This window comes from Panicum virgatum, chromosome 1K, assembly GCF_016808335.1.
Source record: "Panicum virgatum strain AP13 chromosome 1K, P.virgatum_v5, whole genome shotgun sequence".
In the NCBI taxonomy this organism is placed as follows: Eukaryota; Viridiplantae; Streptophyta; class Magnoliopsida; order Poales; family Poaceae; genus Panicum; species Panicum virgatum.
Genome location: NC_053136.1, coordinates 43153508 through 43173603, shown reverse-complemented (window position 1 = coordinate 43173603; position 20096 = coordinate 43153508). Strand labels below are relative to the sequence as shown.

The window sequence follows — 20096 nt, the reverse complement described above, 5'->3', positions numbered from 1 at the left end:
GATGCATGAAGACATGAAGCATAGATTGGCAAGCACAAGCCTTTTTCAGTACCTCCGCCAGACATGCAACGAGCCAAGCGTACGGTCTGTTCCGTGGCGCGGTCAGCCATTGTGAGTTCGGGGAAGCCGGACACGTCGGACGGAGAAATAAGTTTCGGCGCCGGCGGAGAGCGACGGGCCCATGAAATGAAGGGCCAGCTGCCAACTGACCTCACTCTTTCTGTAATTAAGCATTTGATCTTGCTATTACTAATTGGAAGTATTTTTTGAAGTCTCTAGGTGAAACCACCTAGGATTCTAGATGGACAGTCTATAAAAATAGAGAAATTCTACAAATTCTCACAAAAATCAAAAACACCCGGCCATCAATTCGGCAACTCTAATCATAATAGCCATTGGATCTGTTATATTTTTTAATAAATTACCCACATTTGCCATTATGAATATAGACAAAAGTAACCCCCTAAACATGTATCTAAATTACCCACCTCTGCCATTATGAAAAACTAATATAAAGTAACCCCCTAATCTTCATGTAAATTATCCACTTATGCATTATAAAATAATATCAAATAACCCCCAAAACTTTTACATAAATTATCCAATGATAACATAATAAAAAGTTAAAATGAACCCAAATCTAAATCAAAATTATGTTATTATAATAAAATCTTAAAGCCCATCAATATAAAATTCTAAAGTACTATTCCTATCATTATTAATATATTATTTATGTTATTATTTATATAATCATACTAACCATAATGTGTTTGTCACCATATATTCATATATAAGAGAAGATATAAGAATACCAATTTTTATGTTGTTCGCATAGTTCAAACAAAAATGTTCAATTAAACACATATCAAACATATATGCAGGTGTGAAGTGAGAAAAAAATTATTTGTAACTAAACCTATCACATTTATTACAATTACACAATGATAAATATGTATCTTTGCAGTACAAGATTAGAATATTTAATTAGTTAAAGAGAGTGTGAGATAGATAATTATTAGATATCTCTAACTAGCCCGTGCGGGAGCACGGCTTGATAGACTAGTAATTACTAATTACCATCAATTGCTTATTAAGTTATTAGGATTATTTTGAGGATCCTGTTTGTTTTCGCTTAGCTTATAATCTAAGCATTGCCGAAAGAAGCAAAGATTTTCTCGATTCTCGCTTCTCGTAGTTCAAATCTCTGAAGCGGATTAGCAGAGAAGTGAAAATAAGTGAGATGTTTGGTGGGATTATTGTTTATTTCTACCGATAAGCCGATTATAATCGAAAACAAACAGAGCTATGATTTGGAGGAGACTGGCTTCCGTTAATTGTCGTTTACCTCAAGGTTCCTAGCGTTAGGTTTGATGTGCGAGCGATTGCCAGACATCAACATTAGGTGTGGTAAAAGATATTAAAATTAGCCTACATAATCTAAGGATCAGGATCTAAAAAGACCGTGCTTTAATCTCATATAATTTTGAACTAAAAACATATAACGACCCTGATCCGTTACCACATACCAGAAAAAACAAAACCGGAGTGACGGCCGTTAGATCATGATCGATATCACAATTCTACGCTACTTCTCACAAAACTTGTTTGAAGACTACCCATTTACTGCCATCAATTCTATCTACGCAGCCCGCAAAACTACCCATTTACTTAGAATCAGATTTAGAACTCACACTGGTACACTTGTACTATCTTTTTTTTTTGGCTGAGTTTGTTTTCCGCCCTAAATAATGAAGAGAACTTGTGTAGAAAGGATCAAGCATTTGTCAGAAACAAACAAAACCTAATCCCTAGTCTGAGCGGGCAATCCTGAAATGGGAGGAGAACGCCATCGTCACGCACATGCGCCCACGCGACAAAATGACAATGCAGTCACGGAGATGGGAAGGAAGATCAGCAAAGCAAAGCTTGTCTGAAATTGGCTCACGGCTCTCCAGTTTTCACATGGGAGCGGAACTTGATAGGGTGACGACTGACGCGTCACAATTAACATCTTTTCTGTTTCTTTTTATTTATTTCGATAAAAGCTATTGTTTTTTTCTTTGTGGGATAAAAGCAGGAGCAGTCACTTTTTTCAGAGAAAGTCCATTTGACCCATATGGCCCTGCGAGTCCGATATGCTTCAATATGACCAATATTCTAAATTAGATCTTTCTAGTGAAATGAGCTAATCTCTCGGGGTAACAATTCGAGTAAAATAGAAATCCCATCAACTGAACACTAAAGCTCCAAGCATAATTGAAAAACATCAGGAAGAAGAATCTCGCACTTTACAAGTCGAGTGGACGGGATTTTTCCCGTCGTTTTGTTTATTCATTAAAACAGATTTGAGACAATACGACATTCAGGACACATCTGACACTCAAAAACACTTACGAAGAACCGAGAAAGCCATCGGTTCGTAAAAAGCGAGGACGCGGTCTATCCAGAGACCATGTACTCATCATGTGTCCGACCAGGTGATAGGGTAGTCGCCGACCTCATCCCCGGTGATGTCCAGCGCATCCCACACGGCCTGGGATGCGTCAACGATGTTGGGCTCGCAAGGAGGCTGGAAGGCATGTGGCTTGTCGCAACCGTGCAGGCTGTCGCACTCGTCCACGACCTTGGCGAGCACGGACCCGCCCTTAGCGCTGATCCGTATGTTCTTGCCGCAGCGCTTGCCGTGGTTGTACCACCCCGTGGACAGCGCCACCACGCGCTCCGTGTTGTAGTGGTACTTGCCGTCGCACTCCGACGGGTCACCGCCATCTCCACCCTCCTCGAAGTTGTTGAGCGTCATGACGGCCCTGGTGCTTTTGGTGACCGGTGGCGAGCACTGGTACTTCGGATAGAGGTGCCCGGGCTTGCAGCACTCCCCGCAGATGTGGCCCGTGCTCGGCCCCTCCAACGAGCCGCTTGGGTGGCACTGGTTGCCGTTGGGGCGGTGATGAGCTGCGGCGGTGCCGACGCAGAGGCCCGGGAAGGTGACGAGCAGGAGGCCTGCCAGAGCAAGCGCGAGGAGGCTGGCTGTCGACGACATCTTTGTGATTGTATTGTTGTGACTTGTTGTGAGTAGTGAGCTGTGAGCATTGATCTGGAGATCCCTGCCCTATTTATAGCTAGCTAGGGAGTGAGCGATGACATGCCGTGCTTACTAGAATCGTGGTGTGGTGACCAACGATGTTTGGAATTGGAAACTTCTTATCTATTGCCACGCAAGCCCGCCATTCTTTACTTGATCGGAGTTCAGATGAATTTTACCGTTTTAAATTTTTAGTCAGATGGAGCTTGGATTGGCAGAGCGCAAGGCCGCAAGCCTTTTTCAGTACCCTCCCCTCCGTGGCTCCGCCTGACTCGAGCAAGACGGTAAAGCCGCGCGCACAAACGGGCAACGAGCCAAGCGTACAGCCCGTTCCATACCGCGGTTAGCCGTGAGTTCGGAGAAGGCGTACATGTCGGATGGGGAAAAAAAGGTTTTAGCGCCGGCGGAGAGTGACGGGCCCATAAAAAAGGGCCAGCCAGCCAACTGACCTCACTCTTTCTGTAAGCAAGGGGTAATGACTAAGTATGCCAGTTAATTGTGTTACTACCATCAATTGCTCATTAGGATTTTGAGGAGATATAATTATGTTATTACCATGGACTTGATTGCTTATTAGGATTTGGAGGAGATTATTTTTTGGTGCTCCCGTGGATCGCCGTTTACCTCAAGCTTCCTAGCGTTAGGTTTGATGTGTGAATGATAGCCAGCGTCGACATTAGGGGTGATAAAAGTTGTTAAAATTTAACCTAGATAATCTAAAGGTCGGATTCTAAAAGGACTGTGCTCTAATCTCATACAATTTTCAACTAAAAATATATAAAGTCTAAGTTAGACCGTGAAGAGACCACTAGAATCATGATCCGTTACCACCCTTAAAAGATCGTATCACAAAGAAACCAAACCGGAACAACGGCCAACGGGGTTCTCGAGCTCAACTTTACCTAATTTATTGGATCATGATCTATATCACATTTCGACACTACTTGTCACAAAACTTGATGGAAAATTACACCCATTTACTGCCATCGATTCTATCTACACGGCCCACAAACAATTAAGGGCACTGGTACCCAAACCCAACAATCAAAACCACATCTAACTTAGGCTCTGTTTGGATCACCTTCAATTAAAAGTTAGATAAATTTGGAGCCCTTTCTAGCAAACTAAAGTTTAGGTTGCTAGCAAGGGTTGTTCGGATCCTCTTGCTAAACTTTTTTAATTGACCATGCCACTCTCCATTTAATTCTCTGCGCCAACCCCCACCTGTGCTTTATCCCCCCCCCCCCCCCACCAGGTCGGCAGGTGGAGTTATTGTGGGGGTATTTTGGACTTTGATCACTTTTAGCAAGTTTTAGCAACTCTTGGTTGGTTAATAACTAAAGCTCATTTTGGAATCCAACTAAAGTTCAGCAAGATTTTAGCAACACATAAACTCATATTGCTTGGTGATCTTCACTCTGCTCCAAAGTCTTAACCAAATGCATTTGGTTAAAAGAAAAAAATGTTTTGGATGATATATTGATTACTTGTAGTCAAGTTAGACTTAATTAGAATCAGATTTATAAGTCACACTGGTACACTTATACTATTTTTTTTTGGGCGAGTTTGTTTTCCACCCTGAAGAATGAAGAGAACTTGTGTAGAAAGGATCAAGCATTTGTCAGAAACAAGGCAAAGCTAATCCCTGGTCTGCCAGAGCGAGTGAGCGGGCAATGCAATCCTGAAATGGGAGACGCCACTGCCACGAACATGCGCCCACATGACAAAGTCAAATGACAATGCAGTCACGGAGATGGGAAGGAAGATCAGGTGGTCTGAAATGAGCTCACGACTTTCTAGTTTTCACATGGGAGCGGAAGTCGATAGGGCGACGACTGCCGCGTCAGAATTTACATCTTTCCAGTTTATTTTTATTTAGTTTGAAAAAGCAATTTTTTTGTTCGATAAAAGTAGGAGCACTCACAATTTCTTGGGAGGAAGAAGGAAGAAGAGGGAGTAGTACAGGATGCGGTTGATAGGCACTTACCTCGCTCCAGCTTCACCGGCTTATGATTTTTTGATTTTGTGTGGAGACAGAGGAGAGAAAAAAAAATTCAGTAAATAGTAGTGCTTCGGTACCATAAATAGTGTATGTGTCAGATATGTTGGAGACTTGGAACCTGTGAAGCTATGCTAAAGAGAAAGTTGTACCAAAGAGGACCTTAAGGTCTGTTTGGCATAGTTTCAGCTTAAGATTTTCCATCACCAGCTCCAAACTTATAGGTGGCCCTACCTTTAGATGGAGTAGAAGGTGTATGAATGTGGACATGTGGTATTTGACTACGGGAGTGTTCTCAACTCAAATAGTTCATGGGACCCATATATCATACTCTTTTTCCTTATTTTTCTTTTTTCCCGCCTTATCTCCTCCTCACCGTTGCTAGAAAACGAGCGCGTTGCAGCGTTGCGGTGGAGGACGGGGTGACACGGAGGTCCGGGGCGAGCTCGACGGCATTCCAGGATTGGGCGGGCAATGGTGGCCCTGAGGAAGCAACGCGTGCCATGGGGCTGCAGCGGCCAGATTCTATGATAAGAGCAAGCAAGGGGAATCCAATCCACCACGATGAGCAGCATCGGCGGCGAGATCCAACAGCGAGGAGGCGGCGGTGGAGCCACCGCTCCAGGTCAACTCCCACCTCGGCCTCAATCAGAGCAAGCTAGCGGTGCGCCATGGGACCGGTAGCATACCTTAGGGCCGTGGCGATCGGACCAGCAGCGCACCATGGGGACGCAACGGCTAGACCAAGAAGATTATGGGCCTTAGGGCCGATGCACCAGGGTCGACGGCTTCTGCTCGGCTTTTGGCGATCTGCGTCGGTGGGGATGGTGACTAGGGCGTGAAGGGGCAGGCGTTCGTGGCAGACTGGCAGATGGGAGTAGGGCAACGTTGGCTGTCGAGGATGAGGATTGCGGAGCTAGGGCTCCACGAACACAGGTGCTCGGCGCAATAAAGGCCATGTTGGCCTGGGCGTCTGTCAGGCTCGAACCCAACTTGGGCTTGGCTGCAGAAACAAAGAGGGAATTGGAAGAGGAGAGCAAAGTAAACTCGTGAAGGTGCTCACCCGCGTTGAAGCGGCACGGACTTGGCTAGACTTTTGGCACAAAGTGGCGATGGTTCCGATCTTTCGTGACGACGAAGCTTCTCAGCGATGAATTGACGGCAGTAACCAATTGCGGGGCTGTGGCACGTCGTAGTGATTTGGATTCGGCAGGTGAGCGAAGGAGTCGGCGAATCGGATAGCCAACAACCGACAGCAATTGGCTCCGCGCTGGCAGCACTCTAGTAGTCTGGTCGGTGGTTCCGTAGGTTGAGGCGGTCCGGCGTTGATTGGCGACGGGTATGAGATGAATGGATGTGGCTCTTCGACGCGGCGCAACTTTTGGTAGATACGGCTTGGTCCGAGATTCGACGGCCGGTTCAAGGTCTGCTTCGATCTACTCCTTGGGGATGTGGGATGATAGCTACGGGTGTGCCGAACGAGGATACAAGAAAAAATGATTTGGGCGCTGCTAAAAGGGGACGTATGTGTGCTGGTCGGGTTGGGGTGTCAGCGCTCAAGTCCGGTTTGGAGGGAAAGAAAGAGTTGGTGGCTGGGGCCCGCCTATCACCCACATCGAGGAGGAGGTGGCGATGCGGCCCCATTGGCTTGGTGGAGATGCGGCCCCCTTGGCATGGTGGAGCTGGCAGGCTCCTAAGGTGGGGACCCAAAAGTAAAAGGGAGAGAGCGGACTGGACCGAGAGAGTGATCAGATTGCACAGTAGCATTTACAAGAACAGAGCATGGTCAGAAAAAAAAACACTAAAAACAAACCACGCAGCATCATTTCAAGCATGATTTGATCCAGGTGAAAGATTAGAGAATCAAGAACTCGATTGGGGAAAAACAAGTTGAAATTGGATCACGGAGAAAAGAGAAAGGGTTTCATTTTGCCAGAATATATTTTTATAGACTTAAAACAAAAGTCTAGATAAATATTTTAATCCATAAAAAGTATATCCCAAAATTACATGAAAAAATTCTAGAGACAATTTGGAACACGCGAAGTCCAAATAAAATACTTGAATCTCGTTAGAAAAAAGGATAGTAAAAATTTCTGTTAAATGGATTTAGCTCTAGGAAAAATGAGAATAGTTGCAAGAATAAAATGGAAAACTCTCAGAATATTTAGAAGATGGATAATTATATTCAAAAAAAATATTTACATCTCAAAATTGAAATTTTAGGGTGTGACAATATTTCATCATCATCCTGATGTAATCCTGTTATACGCGATAAGTAAAGACCCAGGTGGTTGCAAGCATCATCAGGTGTGGAGGCGATTCGCATGGCGGCGCGGATGCGAGCCGGTGGCAGGGCGGCTGCGACGGCGAGGCTGCGATGGCGGGCTCCCCGAGGCTGACCTCCGCGAGCGGCAGCCCGGGCTCCCCGGAGCTCGGCGGACCGGTGGTGCGGTGCGGCAGCCCGGCTGCGGGGGAGGCGCGGCGCGGCAGCCCGGCGGCGAGGAGGTCCGCCGGCTTACCCCATCAGGGGCGAGCGGCGCGGCAGCCTACACTCCGAGCTCTCGTCGGCGTCGGCGGGCTCGTCCCCCGGGTGTTCGCCTCCGGCGGCGAGCCCCCTGGTAGCCCCGAGGTAGCGCCGTTTGTTTTTTTTATCCCCAATTTTTTTTATTTTTGGATGCAAAAGTTTTTCCCCAATTTTTTTCAATTTTTTTTAAAAACTTTATCTTCTAAATATTTGTTCATTAAAATATTTTTGTTCTCTCTCCAAAATATTTTTTTCTTTGAAAAAAACTCTTAAAACTTTTTTTACCGGAGCTTTTTCTGTTTTTTGGATGAAAAAAATTCTTGAAATTTTTTCTGCGGTTCAAATTTCCCTTGAACTTTTTTCTATCTCTTGAAAAAATTTCTTTTTGAATTTTTCTCTGAACTTTTTTATCACAAAATAACAAAAAAATTGCTAGAAATGAAAAAAAACATTGTCGGAAAAAACACTGTCAAATATTTTTAGTCATGTATTTTTCGTAGTTTTTTTATTTGACCTTTTTGTATCTGTCAAAAAATACAGAACGAAACTTCCTTCTTATAAAAGGCCCGTTCGGCGGCGGAGGTGGCGGAGGTGGGTTCACTGGATTCCAAAATCGGAAACGGGCGGTGGGGTCAATCTTTTTCCAGAAAAGGAAATATGGCGCGGTCGGGAAATCGACCGTACGCAGTCGACTCGAACGGTCAACCACAAATTAGCGGTCCCCGTCCATCCCGATGATGAATTTCCGGGTGACCGCACCCATCCAAAGTCACGGTCGATTCCATGTGGCGGGTCCCACACGCCCACATGACTCCACCCCATCTTTTCCAGCGGTGTGACCCCCCGCACTCCCTTTCCCCTTCCTCTGGCTCTCTCTCTCTCTCTTCTAGATCCAGCGACTCCATGGCGGCAGGGAGGTGGGGCTCGGGCCGCTCGGCGATTCGCACGGCGGTGCGGAGGCGAGCCGGTGGCGGGGCGGCTGCGACGGCGAGGCTGCGACGGCGGGCTCCCCGAGGCTGACCTCCGCAAGCGGCAGCCCGGGCTCCCCGGAGCTTGGCGGACCGACGGTGCGGTGCGGCAGCCCGGCTGCGGGAGAGACGCGGCGCGGTAGCCCGGTGGCCGGGAGGCGCGACGGCCCGGCGGCGAGGAGGTCCGCCGGCTTACCCCATCAGGGGCGAGCGGCGCGGCAGCCTACACTCCGAGCTCTCGCCGGCGTCGGCGGGCTCGTTCCCCGGGTGTTCGCCTCCGGCGGCGGCGAGCCCCCCTGGTAGCCCCGAGGTAGCGCCGTTTGTTTTTTTTATCCCCAAATTTTTTATTTTTGGATGCAAAAGTTTTTGTCCCCATTTTTTTCATTTTTTTAAAAACTTTATCTTCTAAATATTTGTTTTTTAAAATATTTTTGTTCTCTCTCCAAAATATTTTTTTCTTTGAAAAAACTCTTAAAACTTTTTTAGCGGAGCTTTTTCTGTTTTTTGGATGAAAAAAAATTCTTGAAATTTTTTCTGCGGTTCAAATTTCCCTTGAACTTTTTTCTGTCTCTTGAAAAAATTTCTTTTTGAATTTTTTTCTGAACTTTTTTATCACAAAATAAAAAAAATTGCTAGAAATGAAAAAAAACATTGTCGGAAAAAACACTGTCAAATATTTTTATTCATGTATTTTTTGTAGTTTTTTTATTTGACCTTTTTGTATCTGTCAAAAAATACAGAACGAAACTTACTTCTTATAAAAGGCCCATTCGGCGGTGGAGGTGGTGGAGGTGTGTTCACTTGATTCCAAAATCGGAAATGGGCGGAGGGGTCAATCTTTTCCAGAAAAAGAAATATGGCGCGGTCGGGAAATCGATCGTACGCAGTTGACTCGCACGGTCAACCGCAAATTAGCGGTCCCCTGAGTCCACTCATTACCGCCCAGAACAGTTCCCATGCTATTTCAATCCGCAATAAACGAACAAGGCCAAACGGAGACAGCATTAAGAGTGCCAATGGATGGGCGTTTTGGGTGCAATAATTTATTATTACTAGAAGATATACAATGATTATCAAGCACGCGCGTTGAGAGACTCATGAAGTTTGCACGAGGGTATGACAAAGTATGGGTCTGGGTCTTTGGGCACGACAAAGATACACAATGGGTTGAAGTAAAATGGGCCGAAAGCTAGAGAGGAAATTCGTGGGCTGGCAATCCACCGATCCGCTTTTTTTTAGAGAGAGAGAGTCCATTTGACCCGAATGCCTCGGCCCGCGAGTCCGATATATTTTTGTAGACCAATGGTCTGAATTAGATCTTTCTGATGAAATGAACAACAGTAGGGTTCATGACATAAACTAGAAAGAAAATAATCTGTCAGCGTAGCAATTCGAGTGAAATATAAATCCCATCCTCGGAACACTAAACCTCTAGATATAATTAAAAAACATCAAGAAGAAGAATCTCGCATCTTAGAAAATTGAGTGAACATGGTTTTCCCCATCGCTTTGTTTATTCATTAAAACAAATTTAGGACAGCACAACATTCAGTAAACACGGAACACTCAAAACATTCATGAAGAACTAAGACAACAGCCGTACGCAGTAGTTCATCGAAAGTGAGGACACAGTCTGACCAGAGACCAAGTACTGATCATGCGTCCGTCCAGGTGATAGGGTAGTCGCCAACCTCATCCCCGGTGATGTCCAACGCATCCCACACGGCCTGGGACGCGTCGACAATGTTGGGCTCGCACGGCGGCTGGAAGGCGTGCGGCTTGTCACAACCGTGCAGGCTGTCGCACTCATCCACGACCTTGGCGAGCACGGACCTGCCCTTGGCGCTGATCCGTATGTTCTTGCCGCAACGCCTGCCGTGGTTGTACCACCCCGTGGACAACGCCACCACGCGCTCCGTGTTGTAGTGGTATTTGCCGTCGCACTCCGACGGGTCACCGCCATCTCCGCCCTCCTCGAAGTTGTTGAGCGTCATGACGGCCCTGGTGCTTTTGGTGACCGGTGGCGAGCACTGGTACTTCGGATAGAGGTGCCCGGGCTTGCAGCACTCCCCGCAGATGTGGCCCGTGCTCGGCCCCTCCAACGAGCCGCTTGGGTGGCACTGGTTGCCGTTGGGGCGGTGATGAGCTGCGGCGGTGCCGGTGCAGAGGCCTGGGAAGGTGACGAGCAGGAGGCCTGCCAGAGCAAGCACGAGGAGGCTTGCTGTCGACGACATCTTTATGATTGTATTGTTGTAACTTGTGAGTGAGCTGTGGGCATTGATCTGGAGATCCCTGCCTATTTATAGCTAGTGAGTGAGCAACGTTCTCCATCTGAGCTACTCCCGTGCATAGAATTATCGTCGTGCCGTGAGCAACGATGCTTTGGAATTGGTAGCTTCTCTATTGCGACGCAAGCCCGCCATTCTTTACTTGATCGGAGTTCATATGGATTTTACCGTTGCAAATTTTCAGTCAGATGATGCATGAAGACATGAAGCATAGATTGGCAAGCACAAGCCTTTTTCAGTACCTCCGCCAGACATGCAACGAGCCAAGCGTACGGTCTGTTCCGTGGCGCGGTCAGCCATTGTGAGTTCGGGGAAACCGGACACGTCGGACGGAGAAATAAGTTTCGGCGCCGGCGGAGAGCGACGGGCCCATGAAATGAAGGGCCAGCTGCCAACTGACCTCACTCTTTCTGTAATTAAGCATTGGATAATTACTAATTACCATCAATTGCTTATTAGGATTATTTTGAGGTGATATAATTGTGTTATTACCATGTACTTGATTGCTAATTAGGATTTGGAGGACAGTACTTCCTAGCTAGCGTTAGGTTTGATGTGCGAGCGATTGCCAGGCATCAACATTAGGGGTGCTAAAAGATATTAAAATTAGCCTACATAATCTAAGGATCAGGATCTAGAAGGACGGTGCTTTAATCTCATATAATTTTGAGCTAAAAACATATAACGACCCTGGTCCATTACCACGTACCAGAAAAAACGAAACCAGTGTGACGGCCAACAGGGTTCTCAAGCACAACGCTACCCAATTTTAGATCATGATCGATATCACAATTCTACACTAACTCTCGCAAAACTTTGAAAATGACCCATTTATTGCCATCAATTCTATCTACACGGCCCGCAAAACTTGTAAAAGACTTTTTTCTTTATTTTTTTAATATATAACCAGTAGGGGACTTGTGCCTCTACTTCTGCTTCAAAAAAAAACCAAATCCAACAATCAAAACATGACCCACATATCAGATATTAAACTGATAAAAACAGATACTACACTTGATCTTAGCCAAAAGGCCGAAAAAGGTATGACCAGTGAGGAAAAAGTGGATCTGTACAAGAACCAATCTGTCATTCTCACGACAGATGCGTGGAGGATGGGACAATCAAGAATGGATCTATACCGACGGGTTCCTCTACGCCCGCAACGGAACCAAGACGGCACGGGTAAGAAGCCATCCGGTTCTCAAAAAAAAAACAATCAAAACCACACCCAAATAAATCCATATTGCTTGGTGATCTTCACTATGCTCCAAAGTCTTAACCATCAGTAGAAGTGCATTTGGTTAAAAGAAACATTTTGGATGATATATTGATTAATGGTAGTCTAGTTAGTACTTAGAATCAGATTTAGAACTCACACTGGTTCACTTGTACTATCTTTTTTTTGGCGAGTTTGTTTTCTGCCCTGAATAATGAAGAGAACTTGTGTAGAAAGGATCAAGCATTTGTCAAAACTCAGAAACAAACAAAAGCTAATCCCTAGTCTGCCTGAGCGGGCAATCCTGAAATGGGAGGAGAACGCCATCGCCACGCACATGCGCCCACGCGACAAAATGACAAAATGATAATCCTCTATTCTCCTGAATGGGGTACCAGGAAAGGTTTTTCATTGCAAGAGGGGAGTTAGACAGGGAGATCCGCTCTCACCTCTCCTTTTTGTCTTAGCAGCTGACATTCTACAATCCCTTATTATCAATCAAGCCATGAATCAGGGATTTTTGAACTTGTCTCTTCCCACAGGTGCTGGAAATGATTTTCCTGTAGTTCAATACGCAGATGATACGCTTATAATTCTAGAAGCTTGTGATTCCCAGATATCTCACCTAAAAGGAATTTTGGATTCATTTGCTCTCTCCTCTGGCCTAAAAGTTAATTACTCAAAGTCTGTCATGGTACCCATTAATATCACTGAGGAGAGACTTCAATCACTTGCAAATACTTTTGGTTGCATCGCTGGAAGCCTTGAAAGGATCGTGGCCCAAGAAGGGGGGTTGAATTGGGACTTTTTCAAATTTCTACTTAGTCCTTAACCTAGACTAGTATTGCCCAATCTACAAATTTGAAACCTAGTCACTAGAGCACACTAGCAAAAGGTCCTTAGGTAGGTAAACACACTATCATGATCATTTTGTCTAGATGGTTGCACACTAGCAAGATCAAAACCTAAGCAAGAGTTCACACTACCATTCAAGTTGTCCTAGTCAAACTACAAGCAATCAAAAGCAAGAATAACAACAAATGGATTTAATTGCTTGAAATAAAAGTAAGGGACACGAGACAACCGGATTTTTTCCCGTGGTGTCGAGTAGTTGACGCTCCCCCCTAATCCACGTTGGAGCACCCACATAAGGGTATAGCTCCCTTGCTTCACCAAGGAGCAAGTGATCACTAATAATACTCCTTCTCCATCTCCGGAATGGCAAGCTTCACATCGTGTACAATCTTCTTGTCTTGGGGCTCCCACAAACTCCAAGAGCTCACCAAGAACCTCCCGATCACCAAGACCGGCTAGGTGCCGTCAAACACCAAGAGTAACAAGCTCCTAAGCCTCACTTGACCTACACTCAGTTGGACCTAGCTCAAGCACACTTGCTACACTTGCAAATGTTGAATTCTTCAATGTTGAAGCACAATCAATGTACTAGATCTTCTCTCTTTTGCTCAAAACAATTTCTCTTCTTCTCAAAGGTGGCCTCAAGTATTCAGGGTGTCAAATGCACTTCAAATGAGCCAGGGGTGCCCTTATATAGAGTGGAGATGATCACATAGCCGTTGGAGGTCCACTGCAGAAAAATCGTGACCATCGGAAGAACGGACGGATGACAAATTTGAGGCGTCGGTTCAACCGGTCTCTCTGTGTCCAATTAGTAGCCGTTGGGGTTTCTGACACAGTATCCAGGCTTGCGTCATTGCACCGGTGCATGCTCCGTAGGGGCATCGGTTCAACCGGTGCTGAAGAGGTTCACTGATCAAACTCAAACAAGCTCTCTGGAACATAGTACATCCAATGCACCAGTGGTTGATTCTGAGGCGTCGGTTCAACCGGTGCTGAAGACAAGTTGAGGTCCACCAAAACATGATCTCTGGAACATAGTACATCTAATGCACCGGTGCTTTTCTTCGGACCATCGGTTCAACCGGTGCTATAGAGATTGTTGATTTGATTTCTATTTGCATCCAGAGAGATAGACCGACAGGGGCGTCGGAACTTCCGCCAAGCGTCGGATGGACCGATGCTAAGGCATTGGTTGAACCGGTGCTGCTATTTTTCTTCGTTTTAATCTGAATAGACTTGGATTTGAATGTAACTTCAATTGTTTCTTCTTCCAAGCATTGTGTTAACTTCTATTGACCATCTTGGGCTGTTTTTGAGCGAGTGTGCAAGATTTCTAAGGCCAACTCAATTTTGGTCAAGCTACTAACTCATGAACCCCTCTTAATAGTATGGTCAAGAACTAAAAACTATAAATCCTAGCTAAATCAAGTGTCCTTCATCTCCTAGTGACACTTGAGACTAGAAAGATCCTTAATCTTTAAAATTGAGTCCTTGGCACGCATGGTTGTTCCGAATTGAGGGGTCTCCTTTCACATTTCATATGAGACTAGACTAATCATTATTTTCTCCTTCAAAACACACGTTAGTCGCATACGGTTGGCATTAATCACCGAAACTTACCATTAGCATCTATCGGCCTAGATGCGCTTCAAGCCTCCCGTTCACCTATTTGGGTTTGCCTTTAGGCACTACAAAACCTACTGTTCAAGAGTTTCTGCCCTTGGTGAAAAAATGTGAAAGGAAAATTTTTGTCACTTCTAATCTCCTTTCACAAGCAGGCAAGCTCATCATGGTAAACTCAGTAATATCCTCTTTTCGAACCTTCATGATGTGCTCTATGAAAATACCAACCGCAGTTATAGAACAGATTGACAAATATAGAAAGCATTGTTTATGGAGAGGTTCGGACATTAATTCTAAGAGACCACCCAAAGCTACATGGAAATTGGTTTGTTTGCCAAAAGAAGAGGGTGGATTGGGAGTTATCGACCTTAAAGTGCAGAATGAGGCCCTTCTCCTCAAAAATCTTCATAAATTCTTCAACAAAGAAAACCTGCCATGGGTAAATCTAATTTTGGACAATTATTACAAGAATGGCAAATTGCCTAGTGCAACAAAGAAAGGATAATTTTGGTGGCGTGATATCCTAAAGCTTCTTGATCTGTACAAGGAGATGGCGATGTCTAATATTTTTTTCTGGAGCTGCAACTTTTTTATGGGATGATATGTGGAATGGCTTGCTGCCAAAACTATGCTTCCCTGAATTGTACTCTTTTACTAAGAATAAATCCATCTCCCTGCAGAAAGCTAGGTCCCTATCTCATCTCCACAATATTTTTCATTTACCACTGTCGGAGGAAGCCTTTGCTCAATACATTGAACTCCAGAATCTTTTATCAAACCTACCAGATTCTACAGAAGCTGATTCATGGTCTTATATATGGGGCGCTAGCTTTTCTTGTTCAAAGGCATACAAACAACTGAAAGGGCATTTCCCTACACATCCTAGTTACAAGTGGCTATGGAAATCTTGTTGTCAGTTAAAACATAAGATCTTCTTTTGGCTCCTACTAAAGGACAGGCTTAGCACAAGGGGTTTACTCAAAAGGCGTAATATGTTCCTTGAAGATTATAACTGTGCAATTTGTGGTGAAGAGATTGAAGAAACCTTGGAACACCTCTTCCTTCACTGCAGTTTTGTTTCTCAATGCTGGACTACTCTGAATGTGGAAAGTGATCTGAATTTAGATCCTTTGCAAATATTGGATAGATTTCGGTCAATCCTACAAGTACCATTCTTCATGGAGATAATCATCTTAATGAGTTGGAGCATTTGGGTGACAAGGAATGCCCTCATTTTTGATGCAGTAGCACCTACAGTCCAAAGCACAATAGAAATTTTCAAATACAACTTTGCAATGGTTATCCATCGAGCAAAGAGAAAGTATGCTCCACTTATGTCAATATGGCTAGAAAACTATAATCTTAGTTGATCTTCTGTAAATACTTTTGTATCTTTATTTTTAATATATCCAGTAGGGGATCTCCCCCTCCTGTTGCTTAAAAAAAACAGCAAAGCAAACCTAGTCTCAAATGGGCTCACGGCTTTCCAGTTTTCACATGGGAGCGGAAGTCGATAGGGTGATGATTGACGCGTCACAGTTCACATCTTTCTTGATTCTTTTTTTTTCTTTTGTGAGATAAAAGCAGGAGCAGTCACTTTTTTTGAAGAAAGTCCATTTGACCCATATGGCCCTGCGAGTCCTATATGCTTCAATTTGACCAATATTCTGAATTTGATCTTTCTAGTGAAATGAACTAATCTCTCTGGGTAACAATTAGAGTAAAATAGAAATCTCCTCAATTGAACACTAAAGCTCCAAGCATAATTGAAGCCGTCGTTTTGTTTATTCATTAAAAAAGATTTGAGACAACACATTCAGGACACATCTGACACTCAAAAACACTTACGAAGAACCGAGAAAGCCATCGGTTCGTAAAAAGCGAGGACGCGGTCTATCCAGAGACCATGTACTCATCATGCGTCCGACCAGGTGATAGGGTAGTCGCCGACCTCATCCCCGGTGATGTCTAGCGCATCCCACACGGCCTGGGATGCGTCAACGATGTTGGGCTCGCAAGGAGGCTGGAAGGCATGCGGCTTGTCGCAACCGTGCATGCTGTCGCACTCGTCCACGACCTTGGCAAGCACGGACCTGCCCTTGGCGTTGATCCGTATGTTCTTGCCACAGCGCTTGCCGTGGTTGTACCACCCCGTGGACAGCGCCACCACGCGCTCGGTGTTGTAGTGGTACTTGCCGTCGCACTCTGACGGGTCGCCGCCATCTCCGCCCTCTTCAAAGTTGTTGAGCGTCATGACGGCCCTAGTGCTTTTGGTGACCGGCGGCGAGCACTGGTACTTCGGGTAGAGGTGCCCGGGCTTGCAGCACTCCCCGCAGATGTGGCCCGTGCTCGGCCCCTCCAACGAGCCGCTCGGGTGGCACTGGTTGCCGTTGGGGCGGCGGTGATGAGCTGCGGCGGTGCCGACGCAGAGGCCCGGGAAGGTGACGAGCAGGAGGCCTGCCAGAGCAAGCACGAGGAGGCTGGCTGTCGACGACATCTTTGTGATTGTATTGTTGTAACTTTTGAGTGAGCTGTGGGCATTGATCCGGAGATCCCTGCCTATTTATAGCGAGGGAGTGAGCAACGCTGTCCATCTGAGCTACTCCCGTGCATAGAATCGTCGTGCCGTGAGCAACAATGCTTTGGAATTGGTAGCTTCTCTATTGCGACGCAAGCCCGCCATTCTTTACTTGATCGGAGTTCATATGGATTTGACGTTGTAATTTTTCAATCAGATGATGCTTGAAGACATGCAGCATAGATTGGCGGAGCGCAAGTCGAGTACCCTTCTCTCCGTGGCTCCGCCAGACAAGCAACGAGCCAAGCGTACGGTCCGTTCCGTGGCGCGGTCAGCCATTGTGAGTTCGGGGAAGGCGGACACGTCTGACAGAGAAACAAATTTCGGCGCCGGCGGAGAGCGACGGGCCCATGAAATGAAAGGTGCAGCTGACCTCACTCTTTCTGCATGTAAGCATGGGATATTGCCTAATTAACTACTCTATTTAATCGTGTTATTACCAGCAATTGCTTATTAGGATTTTGAGGAGATATAATTATGTAATTACCATGTACTTGATTGTTTATAAGGATTTGGACGAGGTATTTAGCTACGTTGGCTCCCGTTGATGGTTGTTTATCTCAAGCTCCCTAACGTAAGGTTTGATGATTTGATCTGCGAGTGATATATAGCCAAGCGTTGTGCCACGAAGAAACGAAACCGGAGCAGCTGGGTTCTGAAGCTCAACACTACCCAGTAATTTGTTGGATAAGTAAATTGCTTCAGTGCTATAAATTTTTTGATAACTTCTTTCTATACCATAACATTTTGAGAAGTTCCTTTACTGCCATTGAAATTTTAATTTATCATCTCAGTGCCATTCCGTTGCAATTTCCGTCAATTTGCAGTTAACTGAAATATGAAAAAATGATTTTGTTCCTAGTCCCGCCTATCAACACCCAACTCTTAAATCCTTTCTCTCTCCCCTTGGCCTAGTCGCCGTCCACGCAGCGGGCAAGCGCGCAGGCAAAGTGGTGTGTGAGGCGGTCAGCTGCGTCGCCCCGCGGTTCGGCGTTGGACAGGACCTCGGACAGCGCCCGCCGGGCACCGTCGACGTTGCCCCAGCAGAGGAGGCCGGCGCACGCGAGCACGAGCCCTCTCGGCAAGGAGGGCCCAGTGGCGAGCTCGCCGCTCGAGGTGCTAGCCGCGCCTGGGCCGCAGCAACAGATCGGCCTCTCTGGATTCTTTTGGTCCGAGCGAAAGACGCGCCAACGAACGCACACATTTTTGGACATATTCTACCGCGCAATGGGAGCCTGCAACTCGTGCGAGGGCGCGGCGGTAGCGACGGCGCCAGGGCCGACGGCTGCAGAGGCGCAGGTGGTGCTCGCGGAGGGCGCACGTCGCAGGCCGTGAAGGTGGCCGCCGGAGCGGGCCCAGCCCCAGCCACCGCGTGGTTCCTGTGCAGCGCGGACGGGCTGGAGCTCGGCGGCGCCGCGGCAGGGCTGGGCCCTGAGGAAGCGCTGCAGCCAGGGAAGCTGCACTTCGTGCTACCCGAGGCGATGCGGCGGCGGCCGCTGCAGGCGGAGGAGATGGCCGCGCTCGCCATCAGCACTAGCGCCACGCTCGTGGGCGACCATGACGGCCCGCTCTTGTTCACGGAGGGTCGCCGCCGCTGGGGGACGTGCCGGTCGGCCGTCGGCGCGCTGCTCACCCTGGAGGCCTTTCTCCTCGACGTCGCGCATGCGACCGCCACCGTTGCGCTCCGCATCCTACCCAACTCCGCCGAGGGCATCCGTCTGTTCCACTTTGGAGGCCCTGGCTGAGGGCATGCCCGACGGCGAGTCCGCCTCCAGCCACACATGCAGCTCCGCGAGCCACCCCGCGCGCCCATGGAGACGCGGAAGGAGGCGAGGGGCCGAGGGCATGCACGGGTCAAGGCCTCGGAGGAGCGACGGGGTGGAAGGAGATGCAGCGAGAGGGGACTTAGGTCAGGTCCCGTGCCAGGGAGGCCGCGAGGTGGCGGCACCCGTGGTGCGGTATGGGACGGCAGCAGCGGAGGGCCAGAGGAAGAAAGAATATAGAAGGAAAAAAAGAGAGAAGATGAAGGTGCCGGCTTGGACACAGTGTGCCGCTCAGCTGGCACCGTCGGCGAGCCCTCGACGGTGGTGGTCGGCATTGCCACTGCAACCACCTGTTAGGCTGACCGTACTGGAAAAAATGAGGTGACCGACGGTCTGTACTCCCATGGTAACCGACATGGTGTTCTGTAAATGTGCACTATATGTCAGAAACCAAACAACATATATAGACGGAAAAACATAGATGATCTAAACAGATATCCAACCTGTGTTCTTTGCAGTTCGTCTTCTCCACGACCACCACCAGCAACATCAATTTCTAGAGCACGTGGATCATCCATGAGAGAAGAAGATGCACTGTCTTTTTGGCCTCGAACACCTGCCATGGAGGCTGCTGGTTGATCCATGAAAGTAGCGGTGATTTGTATGGCTCCTACATTATTCCCTTGAGATTAGCGAAACCTCCTAGATTATTCCTTCGATTGGTTTGGCTGAAATAAAATCGTGATTAACACCTGCCATGGAGTCCAACTGCCACGGATGTGAAGTAGCCGGGGGCGGGTGGTCGGCTCGGGCTTGGGGGCGCAGTGGGAGAGACGGCTCGCGGGGCTGCCAAAAGGAGGCAAGGAGCCGATGTGAAGAGGTGCCGTCCGATGGGCTGGAAGCGCACGCAGCATCCATCGGGCACGGGGGCGCACGAGCCCTGTGATGGACCCATCGCCCACCCTATTTTTTTCCACCGTACTCGTCATGCTCTATTTTCATCTTTTAAATAAATATTCTATTCTGATCATCAATATTCTCTCCTCTATATCTAGTTCTCCTACACCCATCATCTCCTCAAGAGCGTTGCTGTCGGATTGGAAAAGGAGGGTGGGGGTGGAGGGGGCTGCCGTGGAAGGTGGGCTGATCGGCGAAGCGGCAAGGTCGTCGTCAAACGCGAGCGGAGGTTGAAGT

General features: G+C 47.1%; 4 protein-coding genes and 2 pseudogenes across 4 annotated transcripts; 2 read left to right on the top strand and 4 right to left on the bottom strand.

The window, feature by feature from the left end:
• Positions 1-2269: 2269 nt before the first annotated feature.
• LOC120657263 (putative ripening-related protein 2) lies at positions 2270-3063 on the bottom strand. The gene has a single exon (XM_039935554.1). It carries the CDS (start codon positions 3038-3040, stop codon positions 2462-2464), a length of 579 nt encoding a protein of 192 aa, XP_039791488.1. The 5' UTR covers positions 3041-3063; the 3' UTR covers positions 2270-2461.
• Positions 3064-7461: 4398 nt separating this feature from the next.
• On the top strand, positions 7462-8879 carry LOC120655565 (circumsporozoite protein-like). Its single transcript, XM_039933456.1, has 2 exons — positions 7462-7713; positions 8499-8879. The coding sequence occupies exons 1-2, from the start codon at positions 7462-7464 to the stop codon at positions 8877-8879; spliced, it is 633 nt and encodes a 210-aa protein (XP_039789390.1).
• A 1299-nt stretch (positions 8880-10178) lies between these two features.
• On the bottom strand, positions 10179-10811 carry LOC120657272 (putative ripening-related protein 2). The gene has a single exon (XM_039935566.1). It carries the CDS (start codon positions 10808-10810, stop codon positions 10232-10234), a length of 579 nt encoding a protein of 192 aa, XP_039791500.1. The 5' UTR covers position 10811; the 3' UTR covers positions 10179-10231.
• A 965-nt stretch (positions 10812-11776) lies between these two features.
• Positions 11777-11909, bottom strand: LOC120658378 (annotated as a pseudogene).
• A 4472-nt stretch (positions 11910-16381) lies between these two features.
• On the bottom strand, positions 16382-17058 carry LOC120657253 (putative ripening-related protein 2). Its single transcript, XM_039935543.1, has one exon. It carries the CDS (start codon positions 17056-17058, stop codon positions 16477-16479), a length of 582 nt encoding a protein of 193 aa, XP_039791477.1. The 3' UTR covers positions 16382-16476.
• A 1308-nt stretch (positions 17059-18366) lies between these two features.
• On the top strand, positions 18367-18884 carry LOC120655562 (annotated as a pseudogene).
• The last annotated feature ends 1212 nt before the right edge of the window (positions 18885-20096 follow it).

What these genes read in the sequence shown, in the direction of transcription:
- LOC120657253 (XM_039935543.1), bottom strand. Translation starts at nt 17,058, where the DNA reads ATGTCGTCGACAGCCAGCCTCCTCGTGCTTGCTCTGGCAGGCCTCCTG.
- LOC120657272 (XM_039935566.1), bottom strand. Translation starts at nt 10,810, where the DNA reads ATGTCGTCGACAGCAAGCCTCCTCGTGCTTGCTCTGGCAGGCCTCCTG.
- LOC120655565 (XM_039933456.1), top strand. Translation starts at nt 7,462, where the DNA reads ATGGCGGGCTCCCCGAGGCTGACCTCCGCGAGCGGCAGCCCGGGCTCC. An exon ending in AGCCCCCTGGTAGCCCCGAG is followed by an intron (nt 7,714 to 8,498) that starts GTAGCGCCGTTT and finishes TCTCTCTTCTAG; the next exon opens with ATCCAGCGACTCCATGGCGG.
- LOC120657263 (XM_039935554.1), bottom strand. Translation starts at nt 3,040, where the DNA reads ATGTCGTCGACAGCCAGCCTCCTCGCGCTTGCTCTGGCAGGCCTCCTG.